The sequence below is a fragment of the Microcebus murinus genome, chromosome 5 (assembly GCF_040939455.1).
Source record: "Microcebus murinus isolate Inina chromosome 5, M.murinus_Inina_mat1.0, whole genome shotgun sequence".
NCBI classification, from domain to species: domain Eukaryota; kingdom Metazoa; phylum Chordata; class Mammalia; order Primates; family Cheirogaleidae; genus Microcebus; species Microcebus murinus.
In genome coordinates, this window is record NC_134108.1 from 101,777,884 (window position 1) to 101,798,191 (window position 20,308).

General features: G+C 46.8%; 2 protein-coding genes across 3 annotated transcripts; one reads left to right on the forward strand and one right to left on the reverse strand.

The window, feature by feature from the left end:
* Window positions 1-11,285: 11,285 nt before the first annotated feature.
* Window positions 11,286-12,120, forward strand: PEX39 (peroxisomal biogenesis factor 39). Its single transcript, XM_076002749.1, has one exon. It carries the CDS (start codon window positions 11,357-11,359, stop codon window positions 11,660-11,662), a length of 306 nt encoding a protein of 101 aa, XP_075858864.1. The 5' UTR covers window positions 11,286-11,356; the 3' UTR covers window positions 11,663-12,120.
* Window positions 12,121-13,210: 1,090 nt separating this feature from the next.
* On the reverse strand, window positions 13,211-20,306 carry RPL7L1 (ribosomal protein L7 like 1). 2 transcript variants are annotated; one of them, XM_012773178.3, is made up of 7 exons: window positions 19,994-20,306; window positions 19,288-19,396; window positions 18,139-18,302; window positions 17,000-17,137; window positions 16,191-16,300; window positions 15,780-15,994; window positions 13,211-14,915 (listed from the first exon to the last, which is right to left on the reverse strand). In XM_012773178.3, exons 1-6 carry the CDS (start codon window positions 20,032-20,034, stop codon window positions 15,786-15,788), a joined length of 771 nt encoding a protein of 256 aa, XP_012628632.2. In that variant the 5' UTR covers window positions 20,035-20,306; the 3' UTR covers window positions 13,211-14,915; window positions 15,780-15,785. The 2 variants fall into 2 exon arrangements, with proteins under 2 accessions (XP_012628632.2, XP_012628631.2); XM_012773177.3 differs by having other exon boundaries at window positions 18,139-18,299; window positions 19,994-20,304.
* Between the last annotated feature and the right edge of the window lie 2 nt (window positions 20,307-20,308).

The window sequence follows — 20,308 nt, forward strand, 5'->3', positions numbered from 1 at the left end:
CTGGCTCCTTGACTTCTTTATTCTGGTGCAGGTCTCATCCAGTTTCCGTCTGGGTGGTTATTTAATAATCATGTTGATTGCACTCGCCTGACTGTCCGAAGGGAAGCCCCGTGTGGCTAGGGCTACACTCTGGCCCCTTTGTTCCCAAGGGCGGCCAGGAGGCCACGGGCTCCACGTGTTCCCAGGCACAGCGGGGCGCCCAGGTGCGGGCAGCTCAGTGGTGGGTTCCCGCCAGGAGGGGGAGGGAGGGAGGCAGGTGTCCCTAACGACTCTCCCGCCCTCCAGCCTGGGGAAGTGCGGGCGGGCTCTGTAACCACATTACAGATGGGGAGCGGGCTCTCTGGCCTCTTTTAAGTTTCAGGATCTTCCCAGGGAAGGGAAGGAGGAAGACCCCTTCAGCGGCTGCCTGCTTGGCCACCTCCCTCTGCCATTGCTGACCCTTCCACCTCCTGGCTCCCAGTTCCCACCTCAGGTCAGGCGTCCCTGGCCACGGGTCAGCTTGGAAGCTTTCCTTGCCAGCTCTTCACTTCGTGTTCTCTCCTTCTAGGAGCTCCAGGGAGCCCACAGTCTTGTTGGTCCTGAAGATACCCTGCCCAAGGTGAGGATGCCCTGGCACAGTGGCCTTTGAGCTGCTCACCTTGGCTTTGGCTGCACCTACCATGTGCTGGCCCGCTACTGAGAGCCAGGCCCTGAGCACAGACATCTCATTTAATCCTCACAACCTCCTCGGGCGGGTGTTATCTTCCCTGTTTTGCAGCTGAGGAGACAAGCTCAGAAAAACACGGCTGAAGACCGTCCGGCAGACAAGCGGTGCAGGGCAGTTCGGGATTGTTTACAGGTCTGTCTTCCTCCAAAGCGCTTTTCACAAAGTTGCTGGGAGAGTTCAAAGCAATCCGACCGAGTACCAACCTGAGCGGGCGCAGCAGGTGCTCCCTCTAAGTTAGGCCTCCCTCCCTTTTTTCATATGTTCAGATGGAAAACCGAGAGCCACATAGGATGTGAAAAAATTAAGAAAATGTCTTAGTACACTTTAGAGAAGATTGCTGATATCACCAAGTAGTTATTGGTTGTAAATCTGACATATTCAATGAGACGACTGTAAACAGAGGGGCGACGAGGGGCCCAGCATGTGGGTGCACTGAAATGGGAAACGAAGTCTTTTCTGGGAATACTGACAGGGGCACCTATTCCACTCTATGAAATAGGTGAAATGAAAATTCTGTAGTGTTACTTATAATAAAAAAATTAAAAATCATCTAAATGTTCAGTGATAAGGAAGCAGCTAAATAAACGATGGTGCATCTGCATGATGAAACATTGTGCAGGCCTTAAAACGTCCATTCATTCTTTCATTCAGAACCACTTATTGGTCTGTGCTTTATGCCAGGAATTGGGGCTGAGGATGATAAGACAGAAAAGAGATGCTTTCAGCAGTCAAGTGGGGAGACAGGAAGGGGACCAGGAGTGTAACAGAAGCTGTAGCCAAGCATGCGTGTGCGTGTGTGCGCGCGCGTGTGTACAGAGGTAGAAAGTGGGTCCTGGGAGGGGGATCAGGAAAAGTGCTTTAGAAGATGATACTTGAGCCCAGTCTTGGTTTTCTGGATTTTTTTTTTTTTTTTTTTTTTTTGAGACAGAGTCTCACTTTGTTGCCCAGGCTAGAGTGATTGCCGTGGCGTCAGCCTAGCTCACAGCAACCTCAAACTCCTGGGCTCAAGCAATCCTCCTGCCTCAGCCCCCCAAGTAGCTGGGACTACAGGAATGTGCCACCATGTCTGGCTAATTTTTTGCATATATATTTTTAGTTGGTCGATTAATTTCTTTCCATTTATAGTAGAGGTGGGATCTCGCTCTTGCTCAGGCTGGTTTCGAACTCTTGACCTTGAGCAATCCGCCCACCTCGGCCTCCCAGAGTGCTAGGATTACAGGCGTGAGCCACTGCACCCGGCCTGGGTTTTTGGATTTTTTTGAGACAAGGTCTCACTTTCTTCCCCAGCTGGAGTGCAGTGGTGTGTTCATAGCTCACTGCAGCCTCCAACTCCTGGGCTCTAGAGATCCTCCTGCCTCAGCCTCCCCACGCAGCTAGGACTACAGGTTTGAATCACTGAGCCGACCAAGCCTTGATTCTTTCTGAAGAGTTTGTAATGACGTGGAAAAAATGTTTGGGTGAATGTGAATTTTAAAAAGGATAAAAAAATGGGCTGGGCGTGGTGGTTTATGTCTGTAATCCTAGCACTCTGGGAGGCCGAGACGGGCAGATTGCTTGAGCCCAGGAGTTTGAGGTTGCTCTGAGCTAGGCTGACGCCAAGGCACTCACTCTAGCCTGGGCAACAAAGTGAGACTCTGTCTCAAATAAAACACCAACACTAATCCTAAGGATTATAAAACATATAGTGTATGTTCCACCATGCTGGTGGGAAAGCAGATGGGTAATTTGGAGAAAGTTTAATAAAGAGACGTTTGCAACAGTGTGGCAGAATGCAGGGAAACCAGGGCTGCCGCAGGGGCCAGTAAGGGCGGGTGTCAGCACCCAGGGCTGAAGAGGGCGGAGGGGGAGCAACAACAGGAACCCAGAGCCAGAAGGAGCTGTGTGAAGAGGGTACCTGACAGTAGTCGCCGTGACCTTCAGTGGTGACCCCGCAGGGAGGGAAGCAGGAGAATAAATTCCCTGGTTTCACCATCCTCCCAGCTGCTGCCCTGGCTGTCTGGGTGCGAGTGGAAGGTGTGGAGCCCTCCGCTGCCCAGGGCACGGGGCCTGTGGTGGGGGACTGGATTTGGAAGGCACAGGGAAGCTGTTCTTTATCGTTGCATCCCCTCATATCCTTTGCCCACATGAAAACCCATGTCCCCAGCACAGGGGACACATAGCTACTGTGTCACTGGGAGGTAATGTCAGTTTGATTGTACTCCCACTGAAGCCTAAAATGTTAGCTGCTACCAGTGTCCTTCACATAAGTTAGCAGAGGAAAATGGAGATTATGAGGCCTAAGTTCATGGTCAGAGCTGCCCAGTTTCACCCTCCAATGACACAATCTCCTTACCCTTTGCCTGCACCTTGGCTGGACAAGGCTCTTTACCTGGTGAGTGACTCAAATCTTTATTCCTATAGGATCTGAGTCATTCGTGGTCCTGAATTTGTTGGGTTGCTGAAATTAATTATTGAGCAGGATTATGGATAAAGGATTATTAAGAGGTACTTCAGTGAATCCCTTGGGTTCCAGTTCTAGTTTCCACCTCTGTTATGTAATAGCAACTTAGTTTCCTCTGGAAATTGGGATTAATCAGCCCAGATATTACAGTGACCACTTTCTCTGCCTGTTGGTTCAGTAGCGTGAGAAAGCAAAACGGCTAGGGGCTGTCTGAGCTTCCAGGCCATTGTCCCATGGAGGAAATATTTCTCCCTTGGACACAGGGAGCTCCAAACCCCCTAGGCCCAAGGTTATGGTGATGGGCAGCAAAAATTCTTCCAGTGGGTTGTGGACTTTACATACAATAATGCAGAGGCACCTGCCACCACTACTTCTTGGTGTTACATATGATTCTGGTTATGATTTTAAAATATATACTGCATCCTGCAATGTGGCACCCCTACCTGGCAGGGTATAGTTTCCCAGCTGTGCTCTAACAGGCTAATGCACCATTCTACCAAGCCAGCTGCCTCTGGGTCACAGGGCACTCGGTAAGGCCAGTGAATTCCCTGAGCGTGAGCTCATCTGTACATTTCCTTGGCTGTAACATGTATGCCCTGGTTGGAGGCTATAATATGTGGAATGCCATGCTGATGGACACAGCATTCTGTAAGTCCATGCACGGCAATGCTGACAGAAGCATTGTAGGCAGACAAAGCAAATTCATGCCTGAAATATGTGAGGATAAAGTACAGCCCCTGCATGATGGGAGGGTTCAGTCAAATCAACCTACAGCCCTGCGAGGATGGTGCCCGATCAGGGACTCAGCACTGCTGTAAGGAGGTTGAACACTCAGCACTAGCCACTGCTGGCTCAGCCTCAGAGAGAGAAAGATGATGTTTTTGAGCCCAAACATAGTTTCCATCCCCGCCACCAGGCCATTTTATACCTAGGTCTGTTGAACAAGCCCTGGGGGTGCTGGGGAAAGAAGTTGACCATTATCCATAGGGCTGTCATCTTGTCCTTCTGGTGATCACTTTGTCCCTTTGTAGTATTGTGGGCCATTGTACACACCTTGCCTTTGACTGTTAGACATCACCACTTGGCCGTTGCATGAGCAGCTACCACCAGGGTGCCATTATTCTCATTGAGATCGGGGAATCCAATTCCACTCATCCGTCCAGCACCCCACACTAGCGCTCAAGTCTATAGAGGACAGTCATGAGAGCAAGATGAGCATGCTGGTGGCCCTCACCAACACATTTCTTTTTATTTTTTTGTGAGGAGCAGTGCTCAGTTTCCTTGTTCGTTTTTGTTTAGACAATCTCACTCTGCCACCCTGGCTAGAGTGCAGTGGCATCATTGTAGTTCATTGCAACCTCTGACCCCTGGGTTCTCAGCGCTCCTTCTGCCTCAGCCTCCTGGGTAGCTGGGAGTATAGGCACATGCCCCAGTGCCTGACTGGGTTTTTTTTTTTCCTTTTCATTTTGGTAGAGGAAGGGTCTCACTCTTGCTCAGACTAGTCTCGAACTCCTGAGCTCAAGCAATCCTCCCGCCTCAGCCTCCCACAGTGCTAGGATTTTACAGGCGTGAGCTGTTGGGCCAGGCCACCAACACATTTCTTAATGCTTTGGTAAAGGGAGTGCTTTCCAGACTCTCTTAAAATATGTAGCTAGTGGAGGCTAAGAAAGTTGCACATAATAAATCCAGTCCAGCATTCCCATCTCCCTGGAGACTTGTGATTCCTTCTTCTACAGTATGCCAGGGAAGTTCTGGCATTTCAAACTTATTAACTTAGGCTACCATTAAATCCAGGCCTTAATTAACCAAGCTAGCAGACTATTCTTTTTTTTTTTTTTTTTCTTTTTTTTTAGGCAATTACAAGATGAATCTAGCAGACTATTAACACCCCTCCCAGGCGCTTGGGCCAACACATTAAATCCCAAATCCTGGCTGAGCATCCAAGGCAATGAGTTTGGCCAAACTGAGCCTTACATTCCACCCTCCTTGGTCTAGTTCCCTCAGAACCCACTCCCACACCTGCTCTGCAGCTCCTGCCAAGGCAGGTTGGCGAGGCCTGTACCTCGGCCTGGGCACTCTCCTCTCAGCGTGGGCCTTGTGCTTCCCCATCCATTGGGCTATGCTGGGATTCCAACTCATGAAGGGCCTGGGGCCAAGGAGGGATGGGGGCAGGGAGGGTTCTAAGGCTGATATCCTGGGAGGAGGGAGTGGTTACAAGAGGAGCTGTGTCCACAGACAGGAGAATTTCGAGGGAATTTGGGAGTTCAAAGTCCTCAGCCTTGTTTGTGTCTGCCCTAATGTCTCCATGCCACCTCAGGGTCCCAGTCCTTACCCATCAAGACCTTTATCTTAGCATAAGAGACCTGGAGGGCTGAGCATTTAATTAGCGCTGAAACTTGGCAACCTTTACAATGGCATCCCGGGGCCAGTCCCCAGCCACATGTGCCCCGTGCCTATGGGAGGGGAAGGACTCCTTCAAGCTGCCATCAGGGTGTTCTGATTGCTTACTCACACTCCCTGCCAGACATTGATAACTTCCGGTTCTCCTTTCCCCTAAGCATTCCTTGTGGCCATCAGAAAAAGCCAGATGACCCCGTGCCATGGCGGTGAAGAGCCCCCACTCTCCCCCATGCTTCTTCCCATGCCACCCCAAAAGAAGACTTGGGTAATGGCGATACCCCCACATGCTGTAGATTACATGGTGCATTTCCCCTCTGCAAAGAGGCATCTCCTGTACTCCTTGAATTTATGGTCAACCTAATCCCAGTATCCTGTTCGGGGCTCCTGGAACCAGCTCTTTTATTGGTGAGTATGGGCAGGAAACAGCTGACACACTGATATTGGGTAGTTTGAGGAGAATGTAATAAAAGCTCTGTTTACAGAAGTGGTGTGGACAGGGTGAAGGGAAATCCCAGGGGTGGCACAGTGCTGGGACCAGTAACAAGTGTGAAGGGGTGAGGGGAGGGGGCTCTGGCAGACCTAAAGCCAGGGAGGGAAACTGAGGAAGAAATACACTGACCTACTTCCTCTCCTTTCCTCTGCTTCCCTCCTCCCATGGGCCAAACCCAAATGCCAGAGGGCAAGGGGGCTGACTGAAGGTGCCTGTAAATGTCAGTGTCCGGGGAGCTATGTGGACAGGGTGGAGAGAGGACCTGGAGGGCCAGCGGAAGGGATCCAGCATGACCACCAGCTGATCGGAATCTTAACGTCTGCCTCTGCTGAGCATCACGCACCATGCCATTGAATCTGTTGGAGGTCCTGTGAGGCAGGCACTATTGTCACCCTCGTTTTACAGACAGGACATCTGAAGTGGATGTAAGTGAAATAACTTGCTCCATAGTCTCACAGTTTCTAAGTGCCAAGGTGGAATTAGGACCGGACTCAGCCTGGCTCCAGAGTCAGGCATGGGCCAGCCCTGCAGGCTCAGAAGGTGACCATAAGAGCAGCTCAAGTACATTTAAAAACCAGTATATGCCTGTAATCCTCGCACTCTGGGAGGCTGAGGCGGGTGGATCGCTCAAGGTCAGGAGTTTGAAACCAGCCTGAGCAAGAGCGAGACCCCGTCTCTACTAAAAATAGAAATTAATTGGCCAACTAAAAATATATGGAAAAAATTAGCCGGGCATGGTGGCACATGCCTGTAGTCTCACCTACTCGGGAGGCTGAGGCAGAAGAATCACTTGGGCCCAGGAATTTGAGGTTGCCGTGAGCTAGGCTGATGCCACAGCACTCACTCTAGCCTGGGCAACAAAGTGAGACTCTGTCTCCAAAAAAAAAAAAAAAAACCAAAACAAAAAACAGTATAACGTGCAGGCTCCTCATTTCATTGGCACAAAACACTATTACTGTACCAGGTACCACAGTAGATTATTTATGTAATAAAGTATATGATATATCTATATCATAATCAGTGACTTTTTCCCTGCATAGGCCATGAGCCCCTTACAGACAGGACAGAGATCTGTGTGCCAGCATTTGGCACTGTGCACGGCCAAATCTCTCATCGAATCCAGTCTTTCCTCTTTGAGTCTGTAGGGATAGATTCAGTTAGTCAGTCAGTCACTAGTTAACATTTTCTGAGCACTACTAAGTCTCTATAGGTGCTGGTTTAAGCACGTGGGTATTAGATGATCAAGGCTCATGGTCTAATCTAAGAGATGACACGTGCATGCTGAGAAGAGCAAGGGATTATGGGAGCACAAAAAGAGGACCAATTAATTCTGATGGCAGCGATAGAGGCAGTGGGCTCATTGAGTAGAATTCTTTGAAGGATGAATTGAGTTTCAAGAATTGGGGAAGTGGACTCAAAGTCATTGGTGGAAAAGAAAAGAAAAGAAAAAGATTAAAATAAAAAAAAAAGAATTGGGGAAGAAGGAAGGCCATTTCCTGCCAAGATAAGATTTTTTGAAAAAATTAAATCATGACCAGGAATGTGGTGGCTCATGACTATAATCCCAGCACTTTGGTTTTTTGTTTTTTTTCATTTTTTTTTTGAGACAGAGTCTCACTTTGTTGCTCAGGCTAGGGTGAGTGCCATGGCATCAGCCTAGCTCACAGCAACCTCAAACTCCTGGGCTCAAGCGATCCTACTGCCTCAGTCTCCTGAGTAGCTGGGACTACAGGCATGCACCACCATGCCTGGCTAATTTTTTGCATATATATTTTTTTAGTTGGTCAATTAGTTTCTTTCTATTTTTAGTAGAGATGGGATCTCACTCTTGCTCAGGCTGGTTTCGAACTCCAGAGTTCGAGCAATCTGCCCGCTTTGGCCTCCCAGAGTGCTAGGATTACAGGTGTGAGCCACCGCACCCGGCCTAATCCCAGCACTTTGAAAGGCTGAGGCGGGAGGATTGCTTGAGGCCTGGTGTTTGAAGTTGCAGTGAGTATGATCAGACCACTGCACTCCAGCCTGGGCAGTACAGTGAGACCCTGTCTCTAAACAAACAAACGAAATTAAATCATGGATAAAAGATGTCTAATGGGTTATAAATGAGCTTAGGGGTGTTTGGAGCCTATCTCTAGGCTTAGAGGTTGGCACCTGGCCTTGCCACCCCCTGCTGAAATAACCTCTTGGCCTCCAGAGTCCTGGCTGACTCAGGGAGAGGCTCTGGGTATACCTGGGTGGGAAGTAGCGTCGCCTTTGTGTGTTTATTCAGTTTTCCTTCTTTTGCTTCCCTGCCTTCCGCATGCACATCTATGGCAGTGCACAGGGCTCAGATGGCTGTCCAGGGCGCAGGGGCCTCTGGGCCCATCAAGGGGGAGGCAGCCTGGTATAGGGTTAGGAGCCAGGAGGTCTAGGTTCCACCCCCAGCGCTGTCACTCCATTTCATGGGCTTGGTTAACTATATAAAGGGAGTTGGACCTAGTGGTGTTTGAGGTCCTTCCTGACAATTCTGAATTCATGAGCTTGTCCTGCCCATCTTATGTGCTTGTGCTGGGGACAAAATGAAAGAATGTGAGAGAAGAAGAATGACACTAAGATGACTCCTCACTTCCCAAACACATACCTATAACTCCCCCAAATTCTGAGCAAATTTGATCCTTCCTGTGCCTGGGAGGATGCACACTGTTGGTTTTGACCTCATAGAGATGCTGTCATCTTGCACTTCGCTGGCAGGAAAGACAGCAATGTTGGAGCAGAAAGCCAAAACCCCCCAGTGAACCAAGGACAAGGACATCTGAAAAAGAAAGTGAACCTGGTGAGTTAGGAGGGAATCCTTAGAGCAAGAACTGCAGGAGTCTGCCCAGGGAACTTGCCCAGTCTCTAGAGAGGATGAGTTCTTCCTCCATTCAATGTTCTCTTGAATACCAGCTGGTGTACTATGAACTGTAATGCAATTCTGGCATTCACCATTAAGAGTTACTGCAGACCACACAAATTCAAGGGCACAGTGCCCCACAAGACTGCTTTCACAAATGTCAGCTGCAAGTTCAGTGGATCCCCAAGCCACCCACAGTTCTGACTGACTGGTCACAAATTTGGGGGGTTCTGATGGTCCCACTCAGATTCAATATTTCACTGAAACAACTCACAGAACTCAGGAAATTGCTATTCTTATGATTACAGTTTTATTAAGGAGGATACTAATCAGCATGACGAGCCAAATGAAGAGACACATAGGGCAAGGTCTGGGAGGGTCCTGAATGTGAGCTCCCATGCTCTCTCCCCCTGGAATCAGGTTATGTCACCCTGTCACCCTCCAACACTCCAGGGCTCATCAGACAGGAAGCTCCACTGACCTTTGTGTCCAGAGGTTTTTTTTGTTTGTTTTTTTGTAAATCTGGGTTTTATTGCATAGACATGATTGATTAGATCTTTGGCTGCAGACTCAGTTCCATCTTTATTCCCTGGACCTTATGTAGCTTAAAGTCCCAACTCTTTAATCACGTGGCTGGTCTTTCTGGCGTGGCCAATTTCCATCCTGAAACTATTTAGGGGATGCCATGAGTCACCTCATTAGCACAAACTATTGGGGCCCCTATGAATATCACTAATACTTGAAAAATTCCAAATATTTAATCTCCCTCCAAAGCACCAGGGACAAAGGTTAGTCAAACTCTTTATTATATTATACAACACTCGGTGTGGTCAGTTTCCTCCAGACTGACTTCTCAAGCTCTCACCGACCCCTCAACCCCAAATTTTAATTTTGACAAGTTTCAAATTTTCATCTGGATTCACTGATTCTTAGCAATTTTGCCACAGTTGCTTTCTCTCTCATCTTGACCCTTCACCCCTAAATACTTCAGAATGTATCTTCTATGAACAAGTTCATTCTCACACATAACCACAACACAGTTATCACACTTGAGAAATTTAACATTGATATAATATCATCATCCAATATACAGATCATATATAAATTTCCCCAAGAGTATAATGTCCTTTATAGCTGATTTTCTCCCTATCTTGGATCCAATCCAGGATCACACATTGCAGTTATTTATTTATTTATTTATTTACAGACAGAGTCCTGCTCTGTGGCCTGGGCTAGAGTGCAGTGGTATCATCATAACTCACTGCAGCCTTGAACTCCTGGCTCGAATGATCCTTCTGTCTCAGCCTCCCAAGTAGCTGGTACTAAAGTGTGAGCCAACACGCCCAGCTCTTTTTTTTTTTTTTTTTTGTAGTGACTATGTCATTTTGCCTAGGCTGGTCTCAAACTCCTGGCCTCAAGTGATCCTCCTGCCTCTGCCTCCCAAAATGCTGGGATTACAGGCATGAGCCACTGCACCCAGACCCAGCTCTGCATTTATTTTTTATTGTATATGTGCTGCCAAAGTGAGTACTGCATTAATTTTTTATATCTCCTTTAATCTGGGATAGTTCTCAGCCTTTTCTTTCTTTTTTTTTTTTTATGACAATGACATCTGTAAAGTGTCTATGTCAATCATTTTGCAGACTGTTTCTGGTCTTTGGTCTCTTATTTCCTCAAGATAAGACTCAGAGTAAACATTTTTGGCAGGAAAATTACATAAGAGATGCTGTGTCCTTCTCAGAGCATCGAATTAAGAGGCACATGATGCCAGTTTGTCCTATTAATACGAATTAAGCGTTGGTTCCTTGAGTAAGGTGGTGTTTGCTAGATCAAGCTAGATTTTGATAACTTAGAAACCTGAAAATCATGGGCACTGACTTTCCAAGTAGCCAGAATAGCTGTAGCACACCTGCCCTGCCTTCACCTTCTCCCATCCTCTCCCCAAGCATTGGGGATCCTGGGATGGCAGGAAATGGAAAGAGTGGCTAAGCTCTGCGGTGTCTCTCTCTTGACGCCAGCTCTACAGTTATTTTCCGTCGGGTGCTGCACAGCCCGGGATGGGATTCTCCCCTGCAGTATGTTGTACGCGACTCCCGGTCCGTGTGCGCGTCTGCGCGTGCATGCAAGTAGGTATGTGCGCGGTGCCCATGCATGTATGCAAACGTGGGTCTTTTTGTCCTCAGCACCACGTTCCATTCTGTGCAAGCCTTCAAGTTTTGGCGTGTCTGTCCCTTTTCTTCTAAAGCAAACATTCCACATTGAGAGCTCTGGCGTGGGCTAAATTTTGTGTGCGTCTGAAGCGTTTCTGCGCGGAGCGGGTCAGAGTTCCCAAGCGCTCCCCGCCGTCCTTGGCTCGGCCTCCGACCTCCCCTTCTTTCCGCCGGCGGTGGTTGCGCCCTCCTCACCCGGAAGTGCTCGCTTCCCGCACGCCGGCCTGGTTCGCAGCCCGGCATGGAGCGGCCCCGCAGTCCCGGCCCGGCTGCTACACTCGCGGACGCAGCCCCGGCCTCGGCGACCCTGGCGCAGCTCCTGCAGCTGGTCCAGCAGGGCCGCGAGCTCCCGGGCCTGGAGAAACGCCACATCGCGGCGACCCATGGCGAGCCCACGGCGTCCCGGCTCCCGCGGAGGCCCAAGCCCTGGGAGGGCGCGGCTTTGGCCGAGTCCCCCCGAGCTGCAGCCCTAGACCCACGGCCACAGGCATCGCCGACCCTCGGCAAAGGAATGGCCCCGGCGGAGGCAGCGACCGCGCCTTCTTGAATGCACACACTGGGATCCTGGGGTTCTTTGCAGGGGAGATTTGGAGGGCGTGACTGAAGGACTCTGGACACCGACCACTCTTACTCATCTTTTGGGCATTCGCTCTGTCTCATCTGGACTTACTCCTCCTGCAACAATCGGGATTGTTCTGTATTCGTATTTCAGGACCATGATCCTCAGTAAAAAGAAAAATCCTGTTTCAGTCCCTATGTGTAATTGAAACAAATCTCATGGTACTACTTGCTATGCGTCGGAATGTTTTCATTAAAAAATTGTTAAGTAGGCTGCACTGAGTGCGTCTGACCCACTGGGAACAATTCCTGAGAACATCAGTGCTTATCTCCTGGGTCAGTTTATTCTGGTGGTAATGGAAAAGTGAATCTGCAATACAAATGGCATTTTCATTTTATACCGCCATTTTCCAAACAGGCAGTTAATAAAAGATTCTACGATAAAAACTTGGTTCCAGAATGACTTTGAAGATATACTACACCAAAGAAATCCAAAGCATTTAAAAAAGGCGTATGGGCCGGACACGGTGGCTCACGCCTGTAACCCTAGCACTCTAGGAGGCTGAGGTGGGTGGGTCGCTCAAGGTCACAACTAAAAATATATAGACAAAATTAGCCGGGCATGGTGGCACATGTCTGTAGTCCCAGATACTCAGGAGACAGGCAGGATTGCTTGAGCCCAGGAGTTTGATATTGCTGTGAGCTAGGCTAATGCCACAGCACTCCAGCCTGGGCCATAGAGTGAGATTTGTCTCAATAAAAGAAAAAATAAAAGGCTTATGCCTGTAATCCTAGCATTTTTGGGAGGCCGAGGCGGTAGGACTGCTTGAAGCCAGGAGTTAGAGACCAGCCTGAGCAATAGACCCAATTTCTACAAAAAATAAATTAGCCAGACATGGTCTGGAGGCTGAGGCATGATTGCTTGAGCCCGCAAGTTTGAGATTGTCATGAGCTATGATCACACCACTGCACTGTATCCTGGGATACAGAACTGAGACCCTGGTCTCAAACAAAACAAAACAAAAAAGCACCAATTAACAAAAAACCTAGAAACCTTGTCTCCTGGAACCAGCTTGGTCAGGCAAGGGGCTAGAGCAGCAATCCCCAACCTTTCTGGCACGAGGGACCGGTTTCAGGTGGTGATGTGGCATGGCTATACATAGAGATGTACCTACCTCCTGCTGTACAGCCCCCTGGTTAAGTTTCAGGGAAGACAATCCCCCTTCTCCACACTTTGGGGGGGGGGGAGGAGGAGTTGGTTGTGGCAAAGCTGTCACCCAGTCCCTAACCAACCACAGGGATAGATCAAAGTTCCCAGAGCCACATTCTGAAGTCAGTCCTTTTACTAGGCCATGTAGTTCATTATACCCACTCTTGCTCCCTAAAACTGTATTTTACTTTCCTTACAAAATCTAGAACATACCTGCTGAGTGCTGTCATAACCAATCCACATTAGCATATCCCAACCAAGAGTATACATTATGTCTAACTTTTTTTATTTCTAAGAAATGATAGTCCCAAACTGTTCAAATAACATCACACTGAAGTAGTTTTTGTGATAACCTTTTATTTATATAGAATTATAAATTACAAACTATTATTCAATTCTTTTAACCACCATGTGAGGCAGACATGCTAGAGGGTACTAGCTCCATTTCACAGGCAAGAATGGAAACACTGTTCCCATATTTAGTATAAGACATCAGGGATTTAAGCCCTGGGCTTCCATACTCACAACTGCTTTTTTCCCATGGACTTTGCCATACATCATTTTAAAGTAATCTGATTTCACAATGTTTTAATATATAAGAGTAACATCTATAACCTCTATTGTTGACAGGTTAACTCTGGAGCCAACCAACCTAATTAATTACCTCATAACCTGGCACATTTTAAGGCACTGTTATACCTCTCAATTTCACAGCTATGTTTGAGGGCCCCATGAGCCAAAATTGCAGCAAATCTGACCTGAAAGGATCAGAAACAAACCGATCAAGCCTATTTCCAAATTTAACCTAGGCCTGGCACATCTTCACCAATTGCTCAGATGGCAAACTGAGGCAACTAAGTGAAGGCCTGCTTAGAAGTGGACACTGATGAAAAAACACCACCAGTATCAGACTGACTTCTTTAAGGCTAACATCCTCAGAAAGCCTATTGCTGGTCTACGACAGTACCAGCAGGACAAAAGGCAACTGGACTTCTGGAATCCAGAATATCCAAGAAAAAGGTCAATTAAGCTGCCTGCCAGATGCCTAAAAAGCCAAATAGTGCTAAGTTCATCCATGCCAAACCAAGAAAATGGTTCACTCCTTCCTGAGCTTGGTTTTAAGGAGGAAGATGATCTTCAGAGAAACCAGAAAATCCCATCCTGAATCCCCAGGAGGGGAGGGGTGGGGAAGGGGGAGAAATGGTGGGCATTTCCCAGACTTGATAGTGCAAGGAGCAACACAATCTGTCACTGTGAAGGGGAAAAGCTATCTTGGTTAGCTTTACTCTTCCACAAGACAAGGGAACCAGAGACTAGAAAGATCAGGGCTTGGGTGACCAACCCTGGGAAAAGCAGGACTTCCTCATATGAAGTGCAAAGGTCCATGGAGAGAAGAGTCTATGCACAAATTATAAGCAAAATTTTGAGTATATGTGTGAACCCATCAAAGAGGTCATTTGTTCTCAAATCCTGAACTAGAGAAAGGGACTAAACCGGTTGCAGGCTAGGATAAAAAGCCACCAGATGCACGTAGAGCCAGCCATGTCTGAGAGCTCTCAAAGCCATCAATGAAAACTTGGAACATGGATTCAAAGAGACAGCTGAGTTTTTGCATTCTCCTTCCCAATTGTATTTCAAGTCTTTTCAAAACAAAGCCCTGGGAATACCCAGATTCAGGTATGCATTTGGACTTGGACCACTGTTGCAAGAGTCTTAGGGATCCTCATACACATGCTTGAGTCATTCATTCACCAATGTTTAACACCTCAGGATAGAAGATCTGACAAAGCAGGACTCCTTTCTCCATGGAATGTGATTTCAGAGGTGGCAGCAGCCAAAGTGGAAAACACTGGAATTTTTCCTTGGAACTCGACTGTGATGAGAGGTTCCTGCCATGAGCATAACCGACTGTCTTTTCCCTGACTCTTCCCTTTGTCTTTGAAGATACAGTGAAAATAATCTTCTCTGAAGATATTTCACAATTCCAAAACTCAAAAACACATGCTCTCAATGCACTGTGTTTTCAGATATTCTGAGGAAGAAAAACACAATTGCATTAATACAATTTACTACAATCTGGCACCTAAGAGTGTCAACAGCAGCAATAAAAAGTAATTTCAGGCCGGGCGCGGTGGCTCACGCCTGTAATGCTAGCACTCTGGGAGGCCGAGGCGGGCGGATTGCTCGAGGTCAGGAGTTCGAAACCAGCCTGAGCAAGAGCGAGACCCCGTCTCTACTATAAATAGAAAGAAATTAATTGGCCAACTAATATATATACAAAAAATTAGCCGGGCATGGTGGTGAATGCTTGTAGTCCCAGCTACTTGGGAGGCTGAGGCAGGAGGATTGCTTGAGCCCAGGAGTTTGAGGTTGCTGTGAGCTAGGCTGACGCCACGGCACTCATTCTAGCCTGGGCAACAAAGCGAGACTCTGTCTCAAAAAATAAAATAAAATAAAATAAAAAATAACAACAACAACAAAAAAAGTAACTTCAAAAAGACTTAAGGTTTCTTCTACAAAACAGATGATTTAGATTATCAAATCATTTTTGATTAGTTATTAATATTATTCCTTTCCCATTTCCACCTTAAATGACCACAGCAACACAAAAGTTTTATTATTAACATTCTCTAGCCTGTAACTGTTAAAATATACATAGTTCCATACCCTAACCAGGTACTCATTGTTCCAAGCAAGACTCTATCTGTCAGATGTGTAAATACCAGCCCTTCTCTTTCCTCCCAATGGCACGGTTACTCCTAAATACTAAAAAATGCAAAAAGAACATTTATTTATTTATTTTTAGACTAGTCAAGTGCAGCAGTGAGGAACTTTTAAGTGTCAAGGCATGGCCCCTCTAAGGTTGGCGCAAGGGCAGTTTTCAGCCGTGTCTCACCTGGGTCTAGTTCAGCTGGCGGATGAGCTGATTGATGTGTTCACCTCGATAGCCGGGTGAGCCCATCTCCTTGAGAAAGCCCACTTTATTCTTGGTAGCATGACGGGCCACTGAGAGTTGGAAAGGACGCAAGAACCATGAGATCTCCTGGAAATGCTTCCCCGGGAAGGCAATTTCATGAATGAGGTCTTCCAAGCAAATGACACCAAATTTCCCTAAGAAACAAAAGGGCACAGTCTGATTGCTTTATTCAACGATTATCCAGCATCTACTGAAAAGCTCTTTTATGCCAGAGCAGGGCACTCTGGCAGGTTCTTGGGACCCCCAAGAAAGACACAACCTGCATCCCACAGCAACACTGCAAAGACCCTTGCTCCCTGTCCCAACAGACCCCTAAGCTGCAGTACTCACCCAGGTGCTCTTCAATCACTGTGTTATCTGTCAGAGGGATGGTCTTATTCTTGACCTTGGCTTGTCCACGTTTCAAGATGAGTTCCCGGACAGACTTCAGATTTGGAAATCTGTGTGAAGCAAAATAAAGCCTTTACCAGCACCTGGCATACTACAAAACAATCCTGCAGCCTGGCTGAGGAAAAGAGGTTTAAGAGGTTCTTCTATGCACCCCTTCCCACAACCAGAAAGTGTCCTGTCATCACATTCCAGCTGGGATGCTTGAGAATACTTGCGTGAAAGAGGAGATAAAGAAGCAAAGTGGCCCTGGCTATGTAATTAGAAATTTAAATTTGTTGATTTAAATGTTCACCAGGCAAAAAAATTTATTTCCCAGGCCAAAACAACACAAAACAAAAACTGTGTCTTGGCTTGGAGTCTAGGACTCTGGCCTTATGTGATCCTCTACTGAAGATAGTGCAAGAGTTGGTAATTAAACCCAAGTCTTTGTTGAGTTTTAATGTTTGAGGAATACTACTGTTACACAGCCCTGCCCCTAGCCCTACTTCAAGACTCCATGAATTAATCTCTCCTTGACCCATCTTACTCAGCATTAGCCTACAACGGAAGGAGCCCTACGGTACCGTACAGACCATCATTAGCAGCCTTCTCCCCTGTCTATCCCCATGTCCCAAGGTTCTTATGGGACATGGGGACAGATGATTTCTCTGGATGATGTGGTCACAGCAACACAAGTCTTGGAGAACAATACCCTGTGCACCCTAACACATTCCAATATAATGTGAATTCACATGGAAAACCTTACTCACCCCCAGGTCACATAAGGTTCCACCATACGCAGCAATTTTAGGCTCTGTGGGGTGACTCTAACAAAGACACCACTGAAAATTTTCTTTAGGCGAAGTCTCGCGATGGTCTTTTGCACCAGTGAGCTCACCCCATTAATCCTGAAATGAAAGGTAACAGAAGTAAGTCCCTCAATTTATGTTAAGTCAAGCAAGCATAAAATGTGTGCCACTACACTGGGTATCCAGAGAGTAAGACATGGACTATACTTTAAAGAGGTTAGTTTAGTGGAAGGCAGTTATAGAAACAGATCATTTCGTGATGTGGAGCAATGCCTAGAATGTTATGGGAACAGAGATGGTCCCGAGTTTTTGTTTTGTGTGGGGTGGGGGGTATGTAGGGCTATGCATATCCCACTAAGGAAGCTGGACTTGCTTCTATGGGCAGTAAAAGCCTCTGACGATTTTAAGTAAAAGAACCATGATCAGATTTCTTCTGACAATCACCAAGGGTACACAGGACAAATCTCAGAATGTGGCACTGTAGGCAGGGAAATCCAGTTAGAAAGCCAATGCAAGAGTTCAGCAAAAGATTACCGGTAGTGGCAGGAAGGCTAGAGGACAGAGCTCATAAGTATTTAAAAGCCACAGGTTTCTGGTTTGGGTAAGGGAAACAGCAAGAGGCAAAGTTGTATGTGGGCATAAGGGACAGCTAAAAGAAAATACTACTAAATGTGGAAAAATGTATCCCCTGCACTGAATACACCTCATCCACTTGGCTTTATTTTCATTCCTAGAAAGACACCTCTCCCCCACTTTAGGACTTTAGCATATATGCCTGGAAAACCCTCTCCCTACACTGGAGAACTCCTTTCATGTCTTTCAGGTTTCAGATTGAAGCTCCTGCTTTAGAGTCAGTGTCCTCACACAATGGCCACCCTCACCCCTGCCATCCTCATAGCACTTATTTGCAAGTCAATTTACAGAGTCAGTCTTCCTAACCTTGCAGACAAAATTATGTTTGTTGCACTCAACCCCGAATTCCCACCACAACTTGTGTTATGGCTTAGGGCATACCATCTCATCCCCCTAGACAGGGATCTAAAGCTGAACCAACATTTTGCCCCAGCATCACAGAACCCGAAAGACACCAGGTTCCCTACCTTTGGATGCGTACAACAAAGGCCAAAGAATGTTTATCCGGCAACTTCAAGGCATGAGGTTTTACTTCTAGTCGTCTGAGACGCACCCTGTCGCGTTGCTGCCGCCAGGAATCATGTAAAAACGATTCCAGTCGCTTAAACCTGGGCCCTTTTCCTTTCCTCTGCTATAGAGAAGACAGATCATTATCACCATTTTCTACCTCCATTCATTTTTACTTCCAGGACAGTAGTCTATGAGTGAGTATTGATAGAACTTATTTCCCTGTGTTCTGCAAAGGGGAGAAAACAAGCATATTCTATTTCCATGTAAGGGAAAAATGAGAAACTCAACCAAAGGTAAAGATGAGAAAACTTGGGAATAACTCATAAAAGTTTCTAAATAAACAAAAAATTAGTTTTCATGCTGTTGATTCATGTCTACCAATAAATGTTTATGGAACCTAACACTGTGGTAGGTACTATAAAGTACAAAAAAAGGCATGAGTTTGTTTTGTTTCCTGTCACCTAAATATTTACATTATTTTTCTCCAAAGAAATTTAGCAGAACCCAAAGACTGTTCCGCACATTTTAAAAAAAACTGTTTTCTGCCAGGTTTAGTCTCTCAAATCACTCAACATGAACCAAGAAGGTAGTTTCCATCCCACTTTTCCTTAACAAACTCTACTCCAGCATCTTGCCTGCAAAAGGTGTTAGATAAATATTTGCTAAATGAAGACAAGAACCACATATAGTTAAACATCTGCATCCATGGATTCAACCAACTTTGGATGGAAAATATTTGGGGCTGAGGGGGATACAGTAAAAAAGAACAATACAACAGTAAGAAACAATACAAATGTTAAAAACACACAGCATTTAGATTGTGTTAGATATTTTAAGTAATCTAGAGATAATTTACAGTATACAGAAGGAGTATAGGTTATATGTAAATACTCTGCCACTTTATATAAAGGATTTGAACATCCTCAGATTGTGGTATCTGTGGGGATCCTGGAACCAATCCCCTGAGGATACCTGTGACACAACTGTCCCTGGTATAGCAAACCATCGGGCAAAGGGCTCATCGATACCAAATCAAGTTCAATACATGCTAGATACAACTCACCAAATACAAATCTAATTCCTTCCTTTTGGATCCCCACCATTACCTCCTTCTTTGCCAAAAGTGCCTGCTTTGCCTGGGTGGCTTTGAGGGCTTGGTAAGCCTTCCTCTTTTTCAGGAGATTTTCTGGAACCAAAGGGATTTTTTTCCTTTCCCTGATACAGAAAATACATGAGCGACAACAGTATTTAGGAAACGAACATGCAATGGATTTCCAAACCAATTCAATACCCCGGGCTTTAGACAACATTACTATCTTCAAATTCCTGAGGACTGAGATTCTCCGGAAACCTGTGGTTTCTGACTCGTCCTCAAAATGGACCTCTAATACTGGCCTGTCCCCAAAGCCTCAGAAAGTTACGAACCCCTCAGCTTCTGGGTTCGAATACGTTAAGAGAGCTTTTCCTGTCACTGCCTTTCATGGGCACTAGTAGCGACGACTGTCTAGTAAAACCTCGTGGGGTTCGGCGGCTGCAGACCCAGCTGCAGGAACAATACTGAAGTTGCCAGCCTCCGGTACTCCAGCCCGCTGCCTGAAGGCAATTTTCGAGATTATCCGAACTTGACCGCGGTCCACTCGGTCCTCCCAGCCCTACGGCTTCTCACCTCTACCCTCTGTAATCTGGACTCTTTTCTTTTCTCTTTCTACAGTCCACAAGTACCCTTATTTTCCGCCACCAAGGCATAAACACTGTGGATGGCACCGGATATTCAAGACCCCACCCCAGAAACTCAAAGCCCCACACACTCACTCTTGCTCCGCCATCTTTCCAGTGTTGCAGCTACTGATCATGCGCACTCGCACCACACGGGGACTAGAGGAAGCGTTCTGTTTACTTGACCATAGAGGCGTCCGTTCTAGCTCACGTTGGAGGACCCAGACAACCAGAGCCTACTTGGCAGCAGTGAACCGCTTGGAGTCTTGCTAAGCCTGATTTCTGCCACAAGTTGCACAACGCTTCCTTCCACCCCTTCCAAACTTTTCAGAGCCTGTGTAATTTTCAAAATCCAGTCTTTTTCATTTAAGGTGTATTCTCATCACGCTGGTAACTTTGCTGTGAACAATG